Source organism: Hemitrygon akajei, chromosome 6 (genome assembly GCF_048418815.1).
Source record: "Hemitrygon akajei chromosome 6, sHemAka1.3, whole genome shotgun sequence".
NCBI lineage: Eukaryota > Metazoa > Chordata > Chondrichthyes > Myliobatiformes > Dasyatidae > Hemitrygon > Hemitrygon akajei.
Window position 1 is genome coordinate 46,016,500 of NC_133129.1, and position 27,149 is coordinate 46,043,648.

At 37.9% G+C, this 27,149-nt stretch overlaps 1 protein-coding gene across 4 annotated transcripts in view; it reads right to left on the reverse strand.

Annotated features, from left to right (window-relative positions):
- Positions 1–3,816: 3,816 nt before the first annotated feature.
- arhgef28a (Rho guanine nucleotide exchange factor (GEF) 28a) overlaps positions 3,817–27,149 on the reverse strand; it is a 385,900-nt gene continuing 362,567 nt past the window's right edge. For all 4 annotated transcript variants that reach the window (XM_073048304.1, XM_073048303.1, XM_073048302.1 and 1 more), the window contains 2 exons: positions 11,234–11,356; positions 3,817–8,639 (listed from right to left, as the gene is read on the reverse strand). In XM_073048304.1, the coding sequence (XP_072904405.1) occupies positions 8,461–8,639; positions 11,234–11,356 (302 nt within the window). In that variant the 3' untranslated portion in view covers positions 3,817–8,460. The remainder of the gene's footprint in view (positions 8,640–11,233; positions 11,357–27,149) is intronic.

The following is a 27,149-nucleotide window of genomic DNA, read 5'->3' on the forward strand; positions in this document are numbered from 1 at the left end:
ACAATGTTCTGAGGTTACAGTTATTGAACAATCTTCCTTTGTGTTGGATCTTATTAGCCAATCAAACATTGCCCTTTTGATTTCATTTTATAAGGGCTCCTGAAAAACACATTCAATCAAATGTTTCTCTTATCAGGAGCAGAGATAATCAGTCTCAACTCTGCATCTCTTCGAAAACAGCCAATGTTCTATAATTTCAAAAAGTCTGTAGTAGTAGCCTCCAACCTGATGGCATAAACATCAATTTCTCAAACTTCTGGTAATGTTCTCCTCCCCCCCACCATTCCCCATCCCCTTTTCCCTCTCTCACTTTATCTCCTTGCCTGCCCATCACCTCCCTCTGGTACTCCTCCCCACTTTTCTTACTTTCATGGCCTCTGTCTTCTTTTAGATTCCCCCTTCTCCAGCCTTGAATCTCTTTCAACAATCAACTTCCCAGCTCTTTACTTTATCCCTTCCCCTTCCAGGTTTCACCTCTCACTTTGTGTTTCTCACTCCCCTCCCCCGCCTTTTAAATCTACTCCTCATCTTTTCTTCTCCAGTCCTGCCGAAGGGTCTCAGCCCAAAATGTCCACTGAGATTGCCTGGCATGCCACAGAAATCAAGCAATACCAACCTGCCAGAAATGTCCACACTGTATGGACAGCTAACAGTCCTTTTGTTCCCAGTTTGGGACCATGGCTGTAATAATTTTAGAGCCAGGTGGTCCTGGAAGAAGGCAAAATGAGAATTGGTGAACAAATCCACAATGGCTTGTTTACCGATCCACACCATATCCAGCCAGTCATCATTCCCAGCGTACGTGCATTTCTTTTCATAAACTATCCCTTCTTTATTATTAGGTGAGCTTTGGAACAGTAGTGGGACGTAAGGATTGACCGTCGACAACCAAGTACCAGATACAATGATTAATTTTATATGACTTCATTTGAATTAAGCATTTCTTTGTTATTGAAACTACCTCTTCAGTCATGGAAGATGTCTCAGTTGATGGTATAACCATTACTAAATATTACCAGGCCACCCTGTTCCAAACATAATTGCCACTGTGATCAAATTATTTTTGAAATGTTGTGCTCCAAAAACAAGTTTAATGTACAGAGGACATTTTATGAACTGTATTCAAATGTTGATCTTTTACATGATGCATGAAAATAATATACAACTTTAGATTTGGTTTTCTGGGGGGATTTATTCTGATGTTCTCCTCTCAGTATTAACTCATTGATAGATGTAGAATTTCCAATTCTCCACATCTGGTTTATTTGTAATTTCTCTCTATGAACCAGTATGAAATTTTGAGAAGGCATGTGGCTTAGCTCTGTGCACACCAAGGACTGACCTGAAGTCATTTCATATGGCAGCATCTGAGAGGCGTGCTGCAGATGTCTGGAGGAGGATATGGGAGGACTGGATTAAAGCCCAGATCCCAGAGGAACAGTGTTCATACTTCAAGCACAAGGCCAAATGACATATGGAACAAATTACTAGTGCAGGTGGCCAAACAGAAAATTTAAGAGTTTCAAAAAGGAAACAGATATGGAAAGGTTCCTGCCTTCTGAAAAGAGTCAGCTTGTTAAAAAGACGTAATTGGAGCTAATGGCAAGTGGGACTAATTGGATTTTGCTATCGTGAAGATCCTACCATGAGCATGATTGAGCTGCTCATCCTTTTGCATCACAACACCTCATGAGGAGACCGCTGTTTTAAAATTAGTACTATCTCACCAATAGTATCAGCGCACTATTGGACCTCTTTGGGAGATACCCGAAATGATTTAATAGGTGAAAGAAGCTGGGAGCAATGAAATCCATTAACTGCCACTGATTGACAAGAGGTCTGATTTCAATTATAATTGCAGTTGAGGCATTTATGCTTGGTTGTCCATACGCAGGATTAGCTAGGGATCCTATACTACAATGTTATACAATAAACCCTGCCATTAATACATGAGCAAGCATCAGATGACAATAATTTTTGTTTAGCTATGTAGTATCAATGTCTTAGCTCTGAAGCAGGCTGGCTCAGAGGTTACGGTGATGGTTTATGATGACAATGATGCTCATACCTTGGGTCAGCTGGGAAGAGAAGGCACTCTATACTATTTTAGAGATACAGCGGGAACAAGTCTATCCGGCCCACAGCTCTGTGCCACCCAGCAACCTACCAATTTAATCCCAGCCTAATCACAGGAGAATTCCCAATGACCAATTAACCTATGAGGACGTGGGAAGAATCCTGGACTTCCTATCGGATTGCAGACAGGTGGTAGGGATGGGCTCCCTCACCTTTGCCCCTCTGATGCTCAACACAGGTGCCCCCCTAGGGTTGTGTACTGAGCCCCCTCTTCTACTCCCTTTACACCCACAACTGTGCTGCCACGCACTGCTCCAATCTGCTGATCAAATTTGCAGATGACATTGATCAGCAGTGATGAGACAGCCTGCAGAGGAGAGGCTGACATCCTGACACAGTGGTGCCAAGATAACAGCCTCTCCCTCAATGTCCAAAAAACAAAAGAGCTGATTGTCGATTACAGGAGGAATGGAGACAGACTCGTCCCGATCAACATCGATGGGTCTGTAGTTAAGAGGGTGAGTAGTTTCAAGTTCCCCGGTATACACATCACTGAAGATCTCACCTGGACTGTACGCATTGGCTGTATGGCAAAAAAATAAAGCACAACAGCATCTCTTCCACCTCAGGCGACTGAAGAAGTTCGGCATGAGCCCCCAAATCCTCAAGACTTTCTACAGGGGCACCATTGAGAGCATCCTGACTGGCTGTATCACCGCCTGGTCTGGGAACTTCACCAACCTTGACCGCTGGGCACTGCAGAGAGTGGTACGGAGAGCCCAGCTCATCCGTGGATGTGAGCTTCCCTCCATTGAGGACATTTACAGCAGCAGGTGTGTAAAGGAGGCCTGGAAGATCATTGGGGACACCAGTCACCCCAACCACAAACTGTTTCAGCTGCTTCCATCTGGCAAATGGTACCGCAGCATTAAAGCCAGGACCAACAGGCTACGGGACAGCTTCTTTCTACAAGCCATTGGACTTATAAATTCACATGTCTGTACATTACAACGGAGTCATAATGCAAAGACTTTCACTCCCTCACATTATGGGACAGATGTAAGATTTAAATAAATTCAAATTCAGAAACTTAAGTAAAATCAAATTCAGAATGTACAAACTTTCTTATGCTAGAATTGACACTGAACTCCAATGCCCTGAGCTGTAATAGTGTTGTGCTAACCACTATACTCCCACGGTGCCCCGATCAGAAAGGAAAAGAGGAAATGTATTGTGGATATCTACCAACTGCCTGAGAGAAATATTTTAGTCAAACATAAAACAACCATCCAATTTACTTTAAATAAACAGAATGAATTGTGTACAGTACTTAGTGACACTTATATTTAAAATGAAACACTAGGCACAGATAAACCATCTACCACTTATTGTGATCAATGTCTGATGGCCCTTGGTGGACTACTTCTTAAACTAATTAAGTTTTCAATCTTTCCTGCCGATAAGGAGTTCATTGACATAATTACCTTCTTTCAGAATGATTAATTGCACCCAATTAGTACTTAACACTTAATAACCAGGCAGATTTAAAGGTCAGGTTTCACCAATGACGATTTTGTTTTATTTTGCTGAAATCTACTCATTCAAGTATTTTTTCAACTCTCTGTATTTTAAAAGCAGCTAAGATGCAAATTAGCTTGGGCTCTTTTCCCATCAATGATCTGAATGCAAGAAGTCAGTATATTCAATCATTAACTAGAAATAATGCACAATACACTTCAAAACATCTATTCAGATTTTATTAAACTATCAGATTACCAAGGTTCATTTGGGCCATTCTATAAAATTCATCATTATTCTTTTTACAGAAGTAATAATTACACTTGTTATAATCCTTTTTGCAAGAAGCGTATGACTGGATGCACAATTTCATTTCAGATTTTTTTTTAAATAAATGCTCTGTAATTTTCTTTCTTTAATAAAACAACAATTTTAAACATTAAAAGTGCAAGGAATGGAAGCTAATGAATATATATCCACCAGTATTTACAGTTCTAGGTATACAGCAGTATAAATAGCCTTTGTTTGGTTAAATATGTATACCGGTAGTTCTTTAAAACATACGTTGATTCATTAACAGTACACACTTAACATTGCAATCTAAAATTCAACAAGTGTGATGATTTGTCACTTCAAATAATGTTCTAGATGAGGCTTTGCTTTGGAGTTTGAGTATTTTTAGATTTCCAGTTATAAAATACTTTTACATCATCAGCAAGAAATAACTGCCTAAATGTTTGTGATCCATTCTGTGATACCATGGTGCTGACAGTCCTTTTAGGATATGTTATGAACTGAATTGATGGCGGATTTATTGTTGATTGTTTTGATGAGCTATCTAAAGGAATTGGGGTGAATATATCAAAACATTGCTTGAAATTTAATGACACATTCTGAGTTCTGAATTTCCCCAGATTATAAACAAAGTTAATTTATATATTGTTTCACAAAGTTATCATTGTGCAAATCTATTTTTTGAACTTTATGTGCTAACATTAATCCATACTAGGTGCAATGTGACATGTTTACAAGTTGATTTGTACAAGACACAAGCTTCACAACTCTGCAAATTTGGATTTGCTTGAAGCTGATGTTGATGCTGAGTGCATGGAGTTTGCATTTCTCACATGTCTTTGGGGTTCCCCTGGGTGCTTCTCCCTACCTTTCACAACCATGCGAGTAGGTAAATTACCTTCACCATTGGTAAGTGGCAAAAGGAACCAAACAGGAAATTAATGGGGCTATGTAAGGATATTACATTACAAGATTACTGAAAAAATATGAGAGGGAATTAAACAGGTAGGATTGCTCTGCTGGGAGTTAACATGGTCATGGTCAAAAATGGAATAATAAATAAGCCAGAATGGTTAAGAATGGCAAAGCAGACTTAATGAGCCAAACGGGCTAATTTTGCTCCTCTGTCTTATGATTAAATCTTGTCATAAATGCTCACCAAGGTTCCTTTAAAATGTTGATGTTAATACTTCAGGCATGTTACCAAAAGTGCTGTCTTGACTGTGCATATCAGAAAGTTGAAGTCTTGCTTTACATTTGTACTAGAGTGACATTAAACCGGAGGGATCAGACACAATCTTCTGCTGTTCTCCCATTACTCTATCAACTCCAGAAAGTACAATCTCATTACAACATTCTCTACAGTGAGGCTGAAGTACGTTCTGTGCTTATTTTGCACTGACTAAACTAAGCTTTCCAAGTTATCATTTGCTATTATTATTGGATTACTATCAATTTGCATTACTATTCATTTTTTTTTGGCTTAGAAGTCTTAAAAGTCAGTGACTTCTGATGTGTATGGATATTTATTTTGCCCTTTTTTGGCAAAGAACATATGATAGAACCTGATGTTACTTGACCTTTAGACAAACAAATTCAAGTTGGCTGGTTTAGAAAATTCAAGGATTTGATCTTGTTAGCGTCTGGTATTTGTATTTGTTGATGCATCTTAATATAAATAAATACACTTCCAGATCGTTCAGTACAAGGGTCTTGTTTATGAAAGCAACTAGAATTAAAAATAAATAAGTATAGCAGTGTAATAAAACTAATTTACATGACTTTAAAAAGAATTATTAATATGATGTAGCATTATTTTAGATTGTAATGGTTATAGATAAACAGAATATGTAAGGGCACATTTAATCCGGTTTTCATCAATAATATTATTTTGCATCAAGAGATTTTACATGTAATCCTTTAAGTAATTAGGATTCACTTCAGAGGTCCTGGGCAATTTAATAATAGTCTGGATCTGAAGGCCAGTTAGAAAACTGGGTAAAGAGCTCTTGTGAGTAGATGTACTTGTGATTTGCTCTTCAATTTGTTTATCTACATGACACTAGTTTAATTTAAATGCAATAGTGCATCCACTATGACAAAATGGCCATTTTTTTTTACATTTCATAGGCCAAACAGTAAGTGAATGAGTGGTTTTAATCGATGTAGTCTTCAAGTATCCAAATGACCAACTGCTCTTCATAATTAAAACACTGATTCATGTAGCACCATTAACATAGCTAAGATATCCCAAGACGTTTCCCCAAGTATTATCTAACAAAACCAAGCCCTATAAAAAGATTTCAGAAATGAAGTCCAGAGAATGGGGTTAAGAGGGTTAATAAGTCAGCCCTGATAGGGTGGCAGAGCAGACTCAATGGGCCAAATGGCCTAATTCTGCTCCTATGTCTTATGGTAAGACATAAATATTGGTCAGAGGTAGGTTGTAAGGAAGGAAGAAGATAGAGGTAGAGATGGGCAGTGGTACTGACTTAATTTGCTCTGTTGTCCAAATAAGCCACTTCCTGTAATAGATTTTGAAACAAAATGCTGAACAACTTAAGCACAAACACAGAATCATATTGTGTGATTATGTTGGTCAGCCAGTCGAATAGAGGTGATACTTCAATATAAATGAATATCATTTTGGATTTTTACTTCTGTTCTTAGCCATCAGTACATTTCTCTACACTGTGATCCATAAGCTTCAGAATTAACACGGCTATCCTGAAGGTTTAATGGGGGAGGTACGATCCAATAAAATTCCAAACTCTTGTAATGAACATAATTGGTAATTTGGAAAAAAAAGTGCAACAAAACATAACATTTTTTTAAAAAGTGAGAATAAGCAGAACCAGAGATTACTATCAATAATAGTTTAACAAAGAATTGCAAACACAACTGTAGGCAGTTTTAAAGGTTAATAAACTCAAGGGCACATTCTTCTAAATGGCAGCCAATTTTCAGAAGTGATGTGGAAATTGGCTGAATCAGAAGAAACAAAGGGTCTCTGTGCCTGGAGCTGCATCAGCAGGAAGGAGGCAGCGAGCAGTGTGCTTGAAGATCTCTGCTTGCTCCGTTACTGTCTGCAAAATGGACAAAACTACTTAGAAATGCACGTGCAAGTTTGCTGATAACATCAAATCCTGATGTGTGAGTGAAGGGGAAGATATTAAGAATAGCAAAGGACAAGATGAGATATAACAAATAATTAACAGAGCAAATGCAAAGCAAGATTTTAGCTTGAAAAATTGTACCAATACATGGTACTTCCTACTTAACATGCAGAGACAAAGTGGTGAGACTTACTGAGGAGGTGAGTATGTATAAAATGATCAGCATTTTCTGCAGGTCACAGCAGAGGAAGGAAATCTGGAGGCATTTGTGGGACATTTTCTGAAACCACAAGATAATAAGAAGCAAGAATTTTTAATAAGTAGGTTGTTAGAGCTTTAGCTGGAACAATGAAACAAGGGTCTCAGAAAGTGGTAATGAACAAGCTGAAGTGTACTACAATATCACTAGTTATTATAGAAACATTTCTGACCATTACTATCGAAAGGGCAAAGTGAACTTTGAACTATATAGACTATGAGGAGGACACGTATAGAAAATGTTAAAAATCAAAGAGTGGTGATTAAACTGAGACCTACTACTTCACTAACAATAAAGCATTTTGGACAGCCTGAGGTGATGAATGAGACTTTATAAATGTAGGGTCTTTCTTTAATACCCTAGTGTTTTTAACCTGAGTACAACTTGGACAATAATAATCACCAAATCAGACTCCTTAAGTGGAAAAGTAGTAATTTGGATTTAACTACTTTAATACGGAAGATAGTGACCCAGAAATTACCCAGAAAATCACTGGATACACAGAGGAAAGGCAGATTCCACAACATATTGAATGGCTTCACAGAGAGCATCTTAAGATATCAGTAGAATAAGATATTTGTGTTGGTGAAAACTATTTGGTTGATTATGATGGACTTCCTCATCGGAACATTGCTACATTCCAAGTGTGTGGTACAACAGCACAAAAGGTTGGGTTAACTGAATCAACACCTCAAAAAGAAAGAAATTAAGGTATATTTATGCAATATTCAAGAAAGGTATGATCAAACTGAAATCGAAAGCCAACTTGTATAGCAAATCATACCAAACAACTTAAATAACCACAGGCAGCAGCACAGAGGGAGGCCACTGTGCCCCTGGGAAACAAAGTTTACACTGAGTAAGCAAGGTAGTGTTTTACTTCAGAAAAGTTGCAAAACCTGTCCTTGAAATTAAAAGAATGCAGGTTAGATATGGTCATTTCTGATTTATTACTGCTTCATTTGGCATGACATAACAGATGATATATTATTTCATGTATCTCAACCTTATCACTAACTGAAATGTGTAATAAATTTCATGAAACTTCAAGGTTTATAAGCATTTGTGGACCCACAAGGCTTAGTAAAGAATTTACTACCAGATTTCACTACTTGTAACATTTAACCGAATGCAACCAAGAGGTCAAGGTGGTCTGTTGTTCCAGTTTGACTTAAAAGTGCTGATTATGAAAGGGATTCAGAAGTAAAATACGTTTTCCTCCTCTGCCTCATCCTCTTGTCCATTTTTTCTTTCTTGTGGGATAAACAAGGGCCCCTCCACTAAGTGCTGCACCTCTTGTGACTGCAAACCCCAAGGACGTAGAATACTTGTTGCAGGTTGCTGGACAGACAAGGCTGGTTGTTTGGTGTTCAGATCTGTATAAAGAAAAAAATAAGTACTCAGTTCTAATTTCAGAGATCAAAGGCTTCATTTCAGCCCTTCTCTCTGGCAGAAATCAAGCTGCAGGGGAGGAGGTGGTAATAAAGAATTAAAATGCAACAGAAGACTTATCCACTTCTTCTCTCCTTGATCTGGCTGACTGCATTTATAAATTGCATGGAATAATGTTACCTGATCAACCTGGCAAGAGCTTCTTAAAACAGAATTTTCAGATCAGACTCCAACAAAATGATCAGATTCTGATTTAATATTTCAAATTCTTAGAAGGCTTCCTCACCAGACACGTCAATGGAATTGAGAGGAGACCCACAAAAATACATTTATGAATTTTCTTACAGTTTCCTTTTGGGTCAGGAAGAACAAAGCTGGACATGAGGAAATTTTGGGCTTCTGCTGCACTGGGCAAACTTCCTCCCTTGCTATTGGGATTCCTTCCTGGAACATTAACACATGTCAGTGATCTACATACAGTGGCGTCCCACTGACCAATTCTATGCACTTGCAATTCCCATCAATCTGTTGGCACCTGGTAAGGAAAAGGATCTAGCGCTTGCCCGGCGTATATGACGAATAAGTCTCGGACTTTGGCATGGCATGGTAGTTTTGCGCCATCAAAGTCATTCCTATGGCTGTTGCAGATGCAGTGCTCCGATTTCGCCGAGTTTCTCAGATAGATCTCCTGCGGTCCTTGATATGGGTTTCCACCGTGCATCCCATCAGGCCAATATACGCATTGTAAAAATATGCAATCCTGTAAATGCCAGCTGACCTGCGTCCCAGATCACCTTTTTGGTCAAAGCTACTGTACCATGCCAGTGGCATTTGGGACCACCCGATATAGGAAACCATTGAAATAAAACTAGAGGAAATTTTTTTAAACAAAGACAAGGGTCTCGCTCTAAGCAAGAACTGGAATTCAATTGTAAACAAGATGGGAGAGTAGAAACCTGATTGGATGAGGACTAACCAATCAGGAAGGACAGACTAAGGGGGTATAAATACCACCAGACTAGACATACCCAGGCATAATCCCTGATGAAGATGGCAGAGTTTGTCATCGAAACATCAGTTATAATCAATACATGTACCCAGCTGGATGCAAGAGAAGAGTTTATTCAGCTGGTAAGGAATTTAGAAAGGGCCTTGTACTCAGCTACTGACACTGGATCACTATGTTATTCTTGACCAAGAACTAAAATCAATTCCTCCATCCTCCTCATTCTCTCAGTTTGATATTATCAAGAACACAAAGATGTTTAAGCTTTTACATGATCCACATTAGTCAAGAGACATACACATAAAACAGAATGCTGAAGCTTTAGTACACTCTGGAAGGAATCCAACATGGTTGTCGGCATTAGCCTTCAGACAAGGCATTGCTGGAAACCACTGTTATTTTAATGATACTTTTTAAGAGGTTTGTACTTTTCAAGAAACTCATGTATTTTTCACACTCACTGACAGAAAGCATAAACCAACAGTTTATCACCTTTCTCATTTTTCATTGGCTAAGTATTAGCACATTACCCACATGATGTTTTAGTTATGTAGTCTATTTACCACTAAGGGATTTTCTTTAGCTTATCTGTAAAAGTGAATAGATTTTTCAGAAGCACCATCTTTATACCTTTGCCTCACACTGCTTAGTATTAATTCCCCTCTCAGCATAATTTCTCAGCTCTTTTTTAGTTTGCTTAGTATTTGTATGTTTGTTCGTACTCTTAAATAAATGGAAATCTTCAAATTAAGACTGTTCACCATTCTTTACTCCTAGAACAACCCTAAAGATCAGAAATTAAACAAAAATCCAACAGCATTAAACCTGGGTCTGTCTAATCTCTCAGGTGAACCTATAAGACCCTATCGCTCTACTTTATTAATCAGCGAGGATATTATTCCAATATCGTAGTGAAAGTTTATCAATTGTCATCACTAAAATGAATATCAACAAGACTCCATTAATCTAGTATGTCTGCAACATTGGTTGTGCTGAATTAGCGAATATTCTAGTTTACTGAATGTTGTTTTATCTTATAAGTTTCTCAGTGAACCAGATAAGTTTTAAGGGAGTGCAGTTGAAAATTAATGAGTAAGTTCAGGGCCAGTGAGTTGGAAGGGAGAGCAGAAACCGAGCCCCTTGCGAATTGAAGGAAGCACAGCAAACGTAACCTGTTGAGCCAGATGTTGAACTATCAGGATCTCCAAATAGTTAGATAGTGAATTATCAGAGTTTTACTGTATTTTTTGGTTAGAGAAGCTTGCCATGTCAAAATCGACTACTTCATCTAATGCACTAAAACAGTGAGTGCACTACAAAAATAATTCAAGGGCATTCAGAGATTGTGACAGGTTATATAAATTCAGTTCTTAATGTTTTCTTTGCAAAACTGGCTAATCATTCTGTATTCAGAAGAGATGTCTCTAGATATGGGACAACATATTCCCATCCGGCACAGGTATGTGTACAATTTCTAAAAGAGATTGACCAGATTGAAACAAGATGCAGAATCTAACATTTGTCACCTCCCTAGACAGTAACATTGGGTATGACTGTAAGAGAGTCACATACCTGAATGGAAGATCAAACTCTGATGTTCCATTAACACATGACCTGAAGAACTACCAGCCTTTTCAGCATCATCTCCCTTTGTGCAAATCTTTTCTCTTATGTAGTTGGATGGATCATGGGAAGCTATAAACAATGATAGAGACAAGCAATGTTATTTTTCTTTTAGTAAAAATTAAAGCACCCTCTTCCTCTATCCAGCATCTATATATTGTATTTGCACAATAATTCTTCCAAGTGTTCAGTAAATAATCAAAAAATAAATTTAATGCAACAGTTGACATATCACACTTCTCTCTTGTAAAAGGTGACACCATTAAAATGCTGTTAATACAAATGTTTGTACATTAACTCAGCACTATGTAATAAATTTAGGTCAAGTAGATTCTTGAATCTATTCAAACTTCACCTTTCAGAACAATGACTCAACTTCTCTAATAGGCACCTTGTAATTTTTTATATATGCATATAGTGTGGTATATAGATATATAGATTTCAACAAACTTGCTTTTATTGCTGTCACAAACATGTCATTTGGCCATTTATGGGTCTGTGTATACATGAACCTACGAATTAAAAGCAGGAGGAGGCCACTCACTACCTTTACAAACAAGAGAAAATCTGCAGATGCTGGTGTTACGGATTCAGCAACAATAGATATATAAGTGAGGCAGGGTATTTTTATAACAAATAAAACATTTAGTAAACACTGAAAAACAAACCCCCAAACGTAAACAAACAACTAACGCAACCGGAAATCAACTGCTGTGCGGCAGCTTAAACAGTTCTTAAAGGGAGAGAGCGAAAACAGTTCTTAAAGCGATGTTGCAAAAACAGTTCTTCAAAGTAGTACTGCGACAGTTCAAAATGCTTACAGTCCATTAAATGAGAGACTTTTTTAGACGATTTAAATTCTCTTTCACGTTGTGTACCTCAATAAATGGTGTGTGTGTGTGTGTGTACTTTTAGAATGCTCTGTCATTCACTAAGGTCAATATCATGTCACACACCATTATGAAATTAAACTGACATTTTTTGCTTTTATTTTAGATGTCCAGCGCCTGTGTTTTCTTTTTCACAGCATTCTACCTTGTTAGTATTGTTGCTGGGTCTAAATCCTGGAATCCCCTACTGAACAGCACTGTGGGAATACTTTCAAAGGAATAACTGTAGCTCAAGGCCACCTTCTCTAGGGCAATTAGAAAAAGACAATAAATGTTGGCTTTACCATCACTGTCTACATCTAGTATATGAAGTTTAAAAACTAAAGAAAAGGTGGTCAACTATATTTACTTTCTTTTAAACTTTCTTCCTTTGGTTTAGCAATCTGACACCTTTAATGTTCTTATTTTTGATGAGGATAAAATTAACCTTTCTGTGCACATACTTTAAACAGAATTGCTAATGGCCATTCTATGCCATTCTGAGTTGCAATCTGATATTTCATAGTCCTGCCTGAACTTGCATAGCTAAGACATCACTCACAGCCAATTAGTTCTTGGAAAATGCCTCTGAGTTCAAAGAAATTCTTTCTTAATTTGTTTGTTACATTTATCTTGCCGAAGCTGAATCACTGCATAAAATATTGAATTTAAGTCTCACCTTATCACGTTAGCACATCTCAAACATATCACACAATGTATTGCTTTAGAATTGCAGTGTCTGTTGTGCAGGCAACCAGCAGATGTGAATGATATGTCAATTTGGATTTCATTGTGATGATCTTTGAGCTGTGGTATAATAATGGAAGAAGATGGGCTGTACATCAAATTGTACTACCAGACTGTATTCTTCACTTTTTCTATGTAGTAGCAGTTCATGTTCAGTATCAGATGCCATTGTATTTTCTCTCAAAAGTTTTGGAAATATATAGGTATTACTGACATACTGAAATGGAGAAGTACTCCATTTTTATAAACATTGTTTATTTTTAAACTCAATGTATGATATAATCTGAAAGAAATAAAGCCACTCCCTACTCAAAAATAATGGAATGACTAATAAACATCTTAATTATCTTTGCATTATGATGCTAACCATTTTACTATCTCCTAATGAAACAATAAGGATAGCATAGTTTGATATGTATAATTGAACTAGTTTTAGAAATGTAAAGCCCTAATTTTACAGCCCAGAGCCATTTAAGTGAAAACTGATCATGCCCTCGTTGACAGTAATTTATTTTCCAATATCTTACAAAGAAAACTGCTGAGAACTCCCATAGCAATTCATTTCTTTTTTTTAAACTTAACGCTGTACAACAGCCATATCTTATCTAAAATCTTTTTGTGGTAGACTGATTTTGGCAGAACCCTGTCAGGAAGTGTAAATAAAGTCTACCATTTCATTATGAGGCATGATCCAAAATAATAGTTCAGAAAGTGTAACTGCAGAAAAAATAAGGAAGGAACTGTGGCAGTTTTGTTAACTCTTAGTACTTTAAATTGGAGTAATGCACAATTAATAGTCATTGCTGGCTTAAAGAGGAAAATGTAACATGGATCTAAAAGTGTTTTAACTAGAGAATAACTTGTCAATTCTGAACAATTGATAAAATGGTGCTAAACTATATGTAAAATAAAAGCATCGCTACCAAACAGCAAGCATAGTAAAAGCAGGATTTTAACCAACATCATCAAAATCCAAAGCAAGGCTCTTAATTCAGGAGATTTTCTAATACAGCCGGTAATGTTAACTCACTATTCTTTCTCCACATTTGCCCTGTGACCTGTTGGGTACTTACTGCATTTTCTTTTATTTCAGTTTTCCGGCAATTGTGGTGCTTTGTATTTCACAAATCTGTCACATTTTCCCTTTTTCCTGTGTCTTGTTCACCTGCTTTTATCTACTGCAAACAGACCTGCAGAGACGAACAAGCTTTCACCACCCTCACTGTGTTAGCACTAGCATTGCCTGTGTCATTCTTGTTCTCTGCTCTTTTTCCCTCGCACTCATCCTGCTTCCCTGCAACATAGCACCCCAATTTCCAAAATGTCCCCTATTTTTCATTGAAGTTCATCAACCTTCCACAGATAATGCCTGACACATCGTTAATTTCCAGCATTTTCTGTTTTTATTTCAGAAAATACTTCAGGGCTACCAACTATAAATTACCAAGCCATTAGGAAATCTCCTTATGGTGGTAATGAAGAGTTTTATAGAGCAATGATGGAATTACCTCCTGGTTATCAGTTCCTTGATGTCAGCTGAAATAATCAGAAATTAGAGGAAGATAGAATCCAAGTCCTTTATAAAAAGACATTCCCCTGTCTGCTGACCTGTTCTCTGTCAGACGTCCATAAGTTCCCCCAGATTCTTCTGTCATCCACCAATACTACTTTCAGTCCCCAATTAAGCAAGCAGCACATATTCAGATGGGCCAAGAGAATGGAGCATCCACAATGAAATCCATGCAGTCACAGGGAGATGGTGTTAACTCCACAGAGACAGCAGGCAAGGTTAGGATTGCTCGAGCTGTGTGGTAGCAGCATTAATGTTTGTGCCACTGCGCTGCCCTACAATTAAAATATTCATATTTAAAGAAGATAATGTTTGAGAAAAAAAATCAGTTCTGAAGAACCTAAAATTGAAATGTTGGACTGTTGAAAGCTGAAGAATAAAACCTATCATATTGTAGACCTTGCTTGATGGGAGCTACCATCAAATGTAAGGTTTGTGGCTTCAAATCATTTGCTGCCTCGGGCATTCAGCTAAGCCTTGCTTCATTGTTTCAAAGGCAACATCATTGATTTCCCTCCCTTGTGCATTCATTTATCAGTGAATTCTTTGCATCTCTTTCATTTTATGTTGCTGTGTTATTGATCAATGTGCAGTTCAGATACCTGCGCGTAAGGTGTAAAAATAGCACTGTTCTTTGCCACTGTATGTGAGCAGAATAGGAATTTATTTTTATCCCTTTGAAGAAGCTGCTGAGATGAGATACATGACTTCAAGGCCCATGTATTGATTTTACTGTGGATCAAAACAATCACTGCAAATTCTCAAGAAATGTAACAGCCAAATGGTCCGGATTTTATTTAATTAGTTTGATTAGATGGTAGAGGGCAAAGCTCCATTGGTTGCCAAAGGAATTGTCCTGAGTTACAAAGTAGAGGCTACAACTGGGCTGGAGTAAATTGTTAATAGACAGGAAGTCTCCTATTTAACTAGTATCTGACAGGTTGCTCAACATCCACCAACACCTCAAGTGGTTTAGGACAGCTAGATATTAAACCAGCAGGTGACCTAACCTACCGAACGAATTACAATAGAAAAGTAATCATAAGCAAAGCAAAAATGAAATATAAGGTTGCAAGAAATCTGAAATAAAGGCATAATATTTTGAATTCCTCAGAAGATCAAACAACACTTGTGCAGGAAGAAACATTCTTCTAGAATTTACCACATCAAATGGAAAGAATCTTACCTTTTAGATTTATGAAATTAGATACTACTGTTAGAAGCTAATATGACACGTGATTTAACTTGGCACACAATTTTTTTAAAGATACACTTAGTGGCCACTTTATTAGGTACTCACCGTATCTAATAAAGAGGTCAATGAGTGCATGTGCACAGTCTTCTGCTGCTGTAACCCATCCACTGCAAGGTTCAATGTGTTGTGTGTGCAGGGATGTTCTCCTGCACACTACTGTAATCATGCATGGTTATTTGAAGTATTTCCTTCTTCCTGTGAGTTTGAACCAGTCTGGCCATTCTCCTCTGACCTCTCCCATCAACAAGGCATTTTTGCCCACAGATCTGAAGCTCACTGGAAGTTTTTTTTCTTTGTTTTTCGCACCGTTGTCTGTAAACTCTACAGAGACTGTTGGGCATGAAAATCCCAGGAAATCAGCAGTTCCTGAGATACACAAACGACCCTGTCAGTAACCAACAATAACTCCACAGTTGGTCAAAGACACCTAGATCACAGTTCTTCCCCATTCTGATGTTTGGTCTGAACATCAATTGAACCTCTTGACTATGTTTGTATGCTTTTATGCATTGAGTTGCTACCACATGATTGGCTGATTAGATATTGCACAAATGAGCAGGTGTACAGGGGTACCTAATGAAGTGGCCAGTGAGTGTATATCAGTGTATTGGAAATTTTCCTATTTTTATTTGATATATAACTCACACTACACACTGATTATACAGTTTAAACAGGAGAACAACTGCCCCAGCAGATGCATGTACTGTATATTATAGAAAGGAGCATCCCTACCTATTCATCTCTAGGAAGCTCCTTAAGATCTATTATTTCCTTCGTGATTTGTTGAGAAAGATAGATGAGCTGTTGATTTAGTATCTATTTGACTGTGGCCCATGCATTAGCATTGATGCACCTTCATGTTTTGCATTAGTCCTGCACCCTCAAGCTTTAAGTTGAGTTGTATTATGCAAAGTAAACCAAGCTGACACCTGTGTGGATACATCTTGCACACACACATCTTGCACTTGCACACACGCTGGAGTGCGTGGAACTCATATGGAGCAAATCAATCAAAGCCAATACCGGAGAATGTCTACTGGATTTGTAGATGGCATCTCATCTCATTGTGTCTACCTCTTCGACCATTGGGAAACTACCTAGAGAAAATACTGAGAGAAAACCTGTATCCGGCTGGAAATCTGAGAAGAGTTGATTCATCATATATGCCGAGAAAGCACTAGATCCTTTTTCAGAAAATATTTTGTCCCCTTGTCCTGATGTTAATTATGAAAATGTCTGTGAAGACTTTAGTTCTCATCAGCAACAGTCCAAACATATACACTGTAAACGGAATTAATCATAATATTCAGGAGTCAAGGAGTTATGATGGCATAGAAGGAGTGTATTCAGCCAACCAGCTCTGGCTGTCTGTAGAGTAAACCAATCAGAACTATTTCCATTGATTCCTATGACCCTGCTTTCATTTCCTTCTTCCCATAAGCACACGAAATTCTGCAATGCACACAGAACGCTGGAGGAACTCAACAACTCAGGCAGCATCCTCGGAGGGAAATAAACAGTAATGTTTCCGGCCAAGACACCCATCATGGATCGTGACTGTTCATTCCCTCAGGCAGTTGCTGTCTGACCAACTGAGCGTGTGCTGTATTCTTCGATCATCTCTGCTTTCACCTCTATCATTTCCCAGCAAATTTTAATTTTTGTCCACTTTGCTTTTCTGTTTCTAGTGTCATTAACAAGGATAAAATGAACTTAGCCTTGGGCTCTTCAGGGAAGACAGATCGATAAAGACGTTGCCTGACTATTACCTTTTTTTTTCATATTGTGCTGATGTCTGTGTACAGGGAGAGCTTGGGATATACCTTAAGAGCTGAAATAAATTGCAAACTAATCAAAAGGTTTTAGCAAGGTAAGTTTCAGAAGGGCACAAACTGAAAGCATCTGTTCACTTGCAAGTTGTCAGTCAATTATTCTTTAGTTGTGTTTAATAATTTATTGGAATGGTTGCTCTGAGGTGTCATACATCACATGTAGGTACATAAAAACTGCTTTTGTTCCAGAGTTCCATCAATCATAAAAATAAGCAAATAAAGTGCATGACAGGGATTAAAAGTGGAGGGAAACAGTGGTTTAATGGGGGAGAGAAGGGGGGAAGGAGTGCTAATAGTTAATCTGCATGGAGTTGAATGAGTACTGGTCTGACACTGCCACAACCTCCCACTCTATAATGCTGAGAATAATCTGCCTCATGCCAGTACTCATCTGGAACATATCATTCCAGTGTTTTAAGTACAGGGAATGGTAACAATAATGAACTTGTAATCCCATGACCAGACTAGTGATTTAGAAACACAAGTTCAAATCACAGCATGGGATTTGGTACATTTAAATTAAATCAAATGAGTCTGGAATAAAGGAAATAGGTAACCATGCAACTACTAGTTTGTCATAAAAATAATTAGTTGTCCTATGTCCTTTGGAAAACCAGTCTGACAGAATGATCTAGTTTGTGGTTGAACAGGCACAACCCTACAGTTTACTAAGGACTATCACACAAAAGTACCCATAAATCACTCAGTGAACCAATCAGCCATGAATAAAAGAGTACAGGTAGAAATACTGCACAGATCAGGCAGCATTTATGAAGAGAGAAATAGATGTAAGATTTCAGGTTAATGACTTTTCTTCAGGCTGTGGAAAGGAACACAGACAGCTCTGGGCATGACGTAAACGCATCCCATCTGACCAACTCTCTAAAGCCTTCTTCACTAAAACCTATGAGTTTGTGCTCAGATTAGGAGCTATGTCCCACCAACTGATAGAGCAACAGGTTAATTCTGTATATTTATACACAGTGAGTCTGAGGAGTAGGCACATTGAAGGCTTGGAAATTATCAGCATTAACTCCTGACCCTTGGTGATGCACTCCAGCACTCAGTGTGTAAAGGGGACTGTTGAACATCTCCCAGGAGCACAGAGTGGGAGGCTCAGATGTCTCCGTGTAATCCTCAAGTTCTCACCATCACATAGATCACAATTTAATGAAAAAATGGCTGAATGGCCTGGAGACAACAAACATAATGAAAACTGGTAATACCTTGGCTTCAGCACCAAAGACTTACAACAGAACCAGCTGCTTTTCTGGCCAAAGTGCTGGGAATCTGAAATTAAAAGCAACCAATGCCAGAATAGGACAAACTGATGTCTGTGCTGGAACATTTCAGATCAATACTTTCTATCAGATGTTGTAAACTACTGAGGTGTTAACTATAAACAAAAGACAAACCTTATTTGGTCAGTGCTCCCCAGTTCGTCTAGTCCTAATCACCAGTAAGTGGAATTTCAACTCCACTGATTTGAAAAGCAATAGTTTTCTTTACTCATTGCTTTAATTCACCTCTTTTCTCTAGAAGCCATGTCATGTAATGGACAAAACTAACACTGAAGTCTCCTGTCTCTGTGACTCTGCAATCTATTACCTCAGATATAACCTTGCACACCTTAACTGCTTTGTCCACAAAAATGTCACAATTCAAGATGGGGGTGGGGGGGGGGTGGGGTTTGCAGAACAATAGCTGTAACTTTGAGACTTCCTAACCTCAAGATCTCTGTATTCTGCCCGCACTGATCTCAGTTACATCTCTTTTTTTGCTGAGCAATGTCACTTGAACTTTAAACACACAGAAGAAGATTTCATCCACTTTTGCAGGAGAAAGCACAAGAATGTTTCTGGATTGTAGTCTTCTCCATAGCGCAGGACTTCAAAGACTGTACTCTTGTATGTCAAGGTTTCCCTCCATGGTAACTTCCTGCCGGGTATATCTGTGACCTGGGAAGGCATCTGTGGGACCCGGCACTAAAATACATGCCCCCTGCAGGCACTGCTCTTCAACGGCTTGTCCAGCTTCTTGTGACCATAGCGGGCTTCCTTCCCTTCTTATTACATTTTCTTTTTTCATTAGCAACCCTCCTCTGTTGTAGGGAGATTTTGCTTTAATAGTGCTGTTTCTTCTTAAGAATTTCCTGGATAACTGTTCCTGTCATGTTACATTGTTCCAATGGTATATCAAAGAAAACACTCTAAAACCAGTGATATTCATTTCAGCTTAGTGTTATCCAGGGAACCCAACAAATGCTGCACTCTGAACCTCACTTTAGAAGTTTTTTCATTTTTTGTAACTTTCACAAACAGTATTAGGGTGACCACAATGTTGGTTTAACGGCAAAAAGTATGGCCTGGAACGATTTCTAACATTTAGAGGCTTTGAAGGGATTGAGAGGAGTGAGTGGAAGTCTTTAACATACATATGGAAATAGAACCCATACCTGTGGTTTGGTACTTCCAAACCCTTCTTGTTTCTCTATTTTCAAGCCCAGGTAATTACTTGTTTCCACATGATGTTTGTTTAATCAAACCATTCTTGAACTAGCAGCTTTTTGTTTATATAAATTTGGAAAACTCTTTGCTGGTTTTTGATAATTTCACAAGCCGGTGTGTGACTTTCTCATATAAATAATCATGTTCATAAAAAGGTTAATTTTAAGTAACAACAGAAAAACACTAACTACTGGAGATACATATGGAGTACTGGGGAGAAGGAAATATCCAGCATTTTCGGTGTTTATCTTATATTCAAGATCATTCATGATTAAAGTCCCAAGCAGAAATTTCATCGACAGTAGTGCTGTAATATCTTTCTAACTTCAAGAATAAAAACAAAACTTGGGTTTTTGTGGGTGAGGGTATTCCAAAGTGAACTCTCTGTATTTTATAATTCCTAAACTATGATAAGTAAGTAACTAAGATAAGTACAAATAAGGCAATGTTTTGAACAGGGATTGCCTATTCAACTGCTTAACAGAAATAATCTCAAACTATCCCCAGATGGTACCTATCTATAGAACAATCCTGAATTTTGCACTGGTGTAATTGAATTTTGTCAGGTCTCAAGGACATAGATGTGGAAAATTATAATGGCTGAGGAAGAAGGACACAATTTTCCAAATTATTGACTTGAGTATGAGACAGAACATCTTTATATTCTCCAATGCAGTGACTTACAGATTACTCATTGAATACTTACAAATATTTGTACATTTATAATCAGGACACAAACCTTTACAAGCATCTCCTCAATCTCCTGCCCAGTCCCAGACTCCCAATGATCATCAGGTCTTTCTCGTCCTTCCACCACTGCTAGCTGTGATTGGTTAGAAGAGCCTAAACAGAGCACTACCTTTTTCATGGAAAAACTTTGCCTCTCTTCCAAGTGCTAATCATTTATCTTGCATTAGTTACCTCCATATGTAATATGTAATGACACAATACGAACAAGAGTTTCCAATTTAACACATCTAGAAATGAACTACACTCACAATGGTGCTAATCTTACTAAGTTCATGTGCCTGTTGAAATGTATGTACAGTGGGAAAAGTAAAATCTCCCCAAGCAATTGTCCATGGTTCCCTGTTAGATGTTTTAATACAAACAGCTAAAAATTGTTTTATTGCAAAAAAATAATTTTTAATCTGCTTCTAGAATAAATTAGTAGTAGATAACAGAAAAGTGATTTAAAATTCTACAAAAGGCCATATTCTGGTTACAATTGATTAATTGTTTAGTAAACTAATAAAACAATCCTTTGAAGAGAGTTTAAGAAGAGTATCTAATAGTCATATTTAAAATGCAGAGCATTTTGAATTGCTTCTAAGAACCCACATTAATTCATATTCACTTATGGTAAACAATATTTAATTTATACATGGAAATGTTCAGAGCATTTCCAAGGACTTTCTTTGCTAAGTTTCTCTGATAACAATGTTTTGTGCACTTCATGTTTTTATCAACATTCTTTCACTAAGTTTAAGCAAACAGGACAAAGAAAATTGTAGTAATATCGCAATCCAGCAATCAATACTTAAGCAATAAGTAGTGAAATAAATGATCTGTTAGAGCTATATAAACAGGACCAAATTTCTAGACACCATTATATTGCAATGATTTTTTAATGAGCTGAAAATTATTCTGAGGACAGCTGACACAACTTCATTCTCCTCCTAGCTGCCAGCGTAAAGCAGTTCCTTTTCTACATTCTGTTCCATGTATTAGACTTGCCAAGTTTCACTCAGTTTGACACTATAGCTGATACGACAGGTTCAGCTTGCCACATTTAACTACGGTTGTGCTTAACATGAAGGGTAATGTCTTGAATTTGCGATTGAAAAATAAACAAAATAATACATAAATTTTTGGAACTTGAAGAGTATTGACAATTGAAAATAGTTAACAAATTATAGTCCATTGCTCCATAAGGTATCTATGCCTAGAAAATGTATTTGTCATATTAAAGCACTGTTTCAACCAGTGCTACTGCCAAATTACTTCATCCTCAAAATTCATGAAATTTGTCAAAACTGACAACTGCTACAACAAATGAGAGGAGAAGAGTTATAAGGTTGTCTAATCTGCAGAAACCATTATTGCAATATTCCTTTTATGTGTGAGAACCTCAGATTTGAAGCCACAGTGGTTTTTTTCCATCTTTCTTGGTCTAAAGACAGTAAATCCCCACTAAGACTTCTATTTTTAAAACAGTTGTACTTTAAAGTGAAGAAGCAAGAGACTACAGTTGCTGGAATCTAGACACAATCTGCCGGAGGAACTCAGTGAATCAAGCAGCATCTGTGGGGGCAAATAAATTGTGGACACTTTGGCTTAAATCCCTGCATCAGGACTGAGATTGGAGAATGAGGACAGTCGTTATAAAGAGGAGAGGAGGAACAGTAGGAGAGGAGGTGGGGTAAGAGAGAGGCCAGTAGTTGATTTGTGGACCAAGGATGGATGAAGAATGGCAAGCAGATGGAGCCAGGAGGGGAAGGGGGAGGAGCGGAGTGGGGGAGACAAAGGCAGATGGATGATAAGTGGAAAAAAAACAAAGGTAAAAACACAGATGGCGCTGGAACTGGATTGGGGGGGGGGGTATATAGAAAAGGTAAAGACAACTAGAATGGTGGTAAGTGGAAATATAAAGGCTTTCAATGCTGGAATCTGATGATGGGAACCATTAGTGGAGAAGTGAAGGGCAGACAAAAATGAGAGGATTACAGTTGGATCAGAATGGGGGGAGGGTAGAATACACAAGAGAAAGGGTCATAGTGCTGTAAACTACCCAGTGGAATATGAGATGTTGTTTCTTTAGTTTGTGCTGGGCCTCACCCTGGTAGTGAAGATGACAGAGGATGAGCAGGTCATTGCGGGAACAGTAAAGGGAGATGGAATGACACATACCTGGGTGCTGGGATGCCTACTGTCAATAGAGATCAAGGACACTGACATAGTCTACACTTGGTATTACCAATGTAGAACAGGCCACATCGGAAGCACCAAATGAAGTGGGAGGAACTGCACGTGAATTTTTGCCTCGGTTGGAAAGGCTGCTGAGGTCACTGGATGGTGGTGAGGGAGGAGGTGTAATGAATCTACTGCAGTTGCTGGGAGAAAATGAGTGGGCTGAGAATTCATGAAGTGCTTCCAACACAAAATAGAAAGGGGTGGGGAGAAGAAGATATGGCAAGTGAAGGGATCTCACTGCAATTGACAGATATGATGAAGGATGTTATGCTAAATGCGGAGGCTGGTAGGGTCAGAGGAGAGGACCAGCAGAACTTTGTCTCTGTTCTGTTTGCATTGAAGGGATGCGAGAATGGGCTCCATTAACCATACTATAAGAAAAGCCTCATTGCCTAAAAAGGGATATTTTAGACTTCCTATAATGGAAGTCTCACCATGAGAGTGGAAATGGAAAAATTGGAAGAAATAAATGGCATCCTTAAAACCATGTTCCCTCTAAGCTGTGCGTGTGTGCGCACACGTTTTTCAATCAGCGCTCAAAGGAAATTAATCTGCGCACAAAAGGTTAGTTACCTAAAAGAATGTAGTAATTAATAATTATACTAATTGAAAATAATCTTTTAGCTAAACGTTTCTGTTAACTAATTAATCAGTTTTTCAAATACCACAATGCACGTCACTAATTTACGTCACCTCGTCTTTCCTGTTCCGGTTTGTACAGCTGCATCACGGCAGCAGCCATTTTTGGCGGACGGTGTTCATATCGTAAAGTTTACAAAGATCTGTAAATCCTGTAGATAGCTTACTAAGTTTTTATTGAAAAAAATATTGATTCACTATGTCAAATTCAAAAGAAGCTAAGGGCGTGAAGCACAAAAGAACTGCGAATTTGTTTAAAGCTGAATGGCTTAACAAAATATGCTACACCAAGAGGTCATGAATGTTCAGCTACGAGAAATATTTATGTATGATTCGGAAACTGGAGTTACCTGTTTGTATTGTCGTGATGCGAAAGTTGCTGGAGAATTTGCTAGTGGAAAGTAGTGGGATGACATTTGGAAACTTGACTTTCTGAAGCGTCATTTGGTAAGTAAATCACATTTGGACGGTCTACAAAAGCTCAAGCAACAGAACCCGTCATTATCCGTTACAGGAGTGCTACGCATGTTACGGTTGAGTGCAGATGAGCAAGAGCGAAAACGATCAAACCCAGAGGAGATCAAAGTCTAAACTATCATGATTTTCTAGCTGAAAATACTGTAATAGTTAGACAGTTTAATGATTTCAAATTTTCCGTGCAAGAAAAAATTAAATCCAAACTGATTTCAAACTTTGCTCAAATGGTGGCATTTGTACTTCAAAATGAATGGTTTTGCGACTGCACAGTTGATGGACATTGGGGGAACCTTTCCTGCATCTAGTGCGGACTGTGAGCGAGGTTTTAGTCTAATGAATCAACTCAAAAACAAGCTGAGAAACCGTTTAGGTGAATGTTATTTGAATATGATAATGAGAATCAAAAGCTATCAATTGGATGGAAGTTCTATTAGTTTAGATAGAGTTTACAAAGAATGGGTAAATGCCAAAGACAGGAGAGAGAAAAAATAACTGACTGACTTAAATATGTATGTTATTTTGTTGTTCTTCTGTGCAGTTTTATGTCAAATATTTTGGAAACCTACATAAACTGTGCCATGTGTGCATTCAGTGCGCACATACTTTCGTCACAGGAAAAAAATTTGCACAACGTAAGATTTTTGCGCACACTGACTACTAAAAATTAGAGGGAACATTGCCTTACAAGAAACAGAGTGTGAAAAGGTGTATAGTCTTGGGAACTACGAGAGTCAATGGGTTTATATTAAATGTCAGTGTTATATTAAATGTCCAGACATGGAGACATAGATAGATAGATAGATAGATACTTTATTCATCCCCATGGGGAAATTCAACATAGAGACCCAGAAAAGATAGAGAAGGTATAGAATAGCACTAAATGAATTTGCAAGTGGATAGAAGTTAGCACCAAATGTAGTAAGACTGATAAACTCTGTACTGGTGTCAACCATTATTCTTCAGCCCTTGATCCACCAATCATCAATTGGCATCTCCGCTTTTGCTCTTTTATGTTGGCTATTTCCTCGCTCCTCTCTTAGTCTTAATCCAGCATCCTAACTTGAAACATTGACAATTCATTTCCCCCCACCAACAGATTCTGCTAAACCTATTGAGTTCCTCCAAAAGACTATTTGTTGCTGTAGTCTGACAATGTCTGTTCCTTGTGAGAGAAATTAAGATGAATGAATGTGGAGGGATTGGAGATTCGTAAAAGGGTAGATGTGGAGAGTTTGTTTCTTTTTGTGGGAGATATGGAAGATGGAAACACAGTTTAAATGCAAGTGATCAGCCATTTAGAACAGATGAGGCAAAATTAATTCTCTTAACATTCTGAGAGTCCTTGGAAGTTTCTTTCTCAAACAGCAGTGAATGCTTTATTTTCCTATCAAAGTGAATGACCTCACATTTTGCATCGCTACCCTCATCCAAAACCCCAATAATCAGTCCTGGAGATTTGAAATGAAAACAGAAAATGCTGGGCACACTTATAAGTTCAGGGAGCAACTGTGGTAAGAGCAACAGAGTTAACACTTCTGGTAAAAGGCCTCTTTTCAAGTCCTGGAGATTTATTAGCTTTTAGTTCCATTATTTTTCTTAATACTAGCATTTTTGTTTCTTTCAACTTCTTATTCCCTCTAGTCCTCCACTATTTCTGGAAGTTTATTTTTTGTTTTCATTTATGAACAAAGACATATTGATATTATTTGTTCAATTTCCCTGTCTAAAGACTCAACCTGGTTCGGAATGCTGTCATTTGCTTCTGTTTGCACAATGTGTGTGTGTTTTTTTCTCTGCACAGTGGTTATGGTCTTTATAGGTTTCTTGCTTTGTGGCTGCCTGTAAACAAACAAATCTCAAGGTGCATGATTTATATAATCTTTGATAATAAATGTACCTGGAGTCTTGAAATTTCCCGTTCCCGTTTCTTCTGTCTGTCTGTAAAGGATTCATATCAACTCTTGCTGATCTTTTACTTTCCACATTTCAACAGAGGGATTACAAGTCTGCCCTTATGTTTCTCAGTAGATTACTCTTATTTTATTCTCTTCCTTTTCTTATCATATGTTGTCCTTCCATAAATACTGAAATTTTCCAGTCCTCAGGGTTGTTACCTTTTGGCAATTATAAGCCATTTCTTTTGATATAATAAAGTAGTCTCTCACTATGCCTTTGGGTTTTTGTATCATTACAATGTGTAAATATTAATATGCCCTTTCTCATTGAACAATACTGAGTCTGAACTGACTTTTCTAAGTGGCCTCATGGTCAAGGACAGATAACCTAGGAGCCTACTTCTTTAGGCTCAAATCATCCTAAATGACGTTTTAATAGCTTCACTTCCACTTTTAGAAACCATACTGCATTTGGAAGAGAAAGGATTTTACCTCTTTACTTGATCGTTCTCTCTTGTATGTTTTCTAGTCATTGACTGCAGGAAGAGTGAAATTACTGCAGGAAAAGGAGTTTAATTGGGACTTCCCTAAATGGCACACTGGCCAACCTTACTCCAGTTGCGCACACTGATTTCACAAGGACGTCATACCCAATGTGGAATATCATCTCATTATAAGTGTATGGAAATGCCAATCATATTTAAAATTCCAATCTGAATAATGCATAAAAATACAGTACACAATAGAATTTCTGGCCCACCGTAATTAAATCCGTTTGTACAGAATGTATCACAGTATATCACCATTTAAAAAGTTTGTGCACGAGAACATTATCCCATCATATTGCAGTCTGATTTCTCATTTCCGAAGAATTTAATGGCTGCATTAATAATATAAACACCTAATTGTGTGTATGTACGTACACACACACACACACACACACACACACACACACACACACACACACACACACACACACACACACACACACACACACACACACACACTCTTCATTTTTTGAGGTACAGCTCAAAATAGGTCATTCTGGCCCTCTGAGCCATGCCTCTCAGCATCTGCTGATTTAACCCTTGTCCAATCATG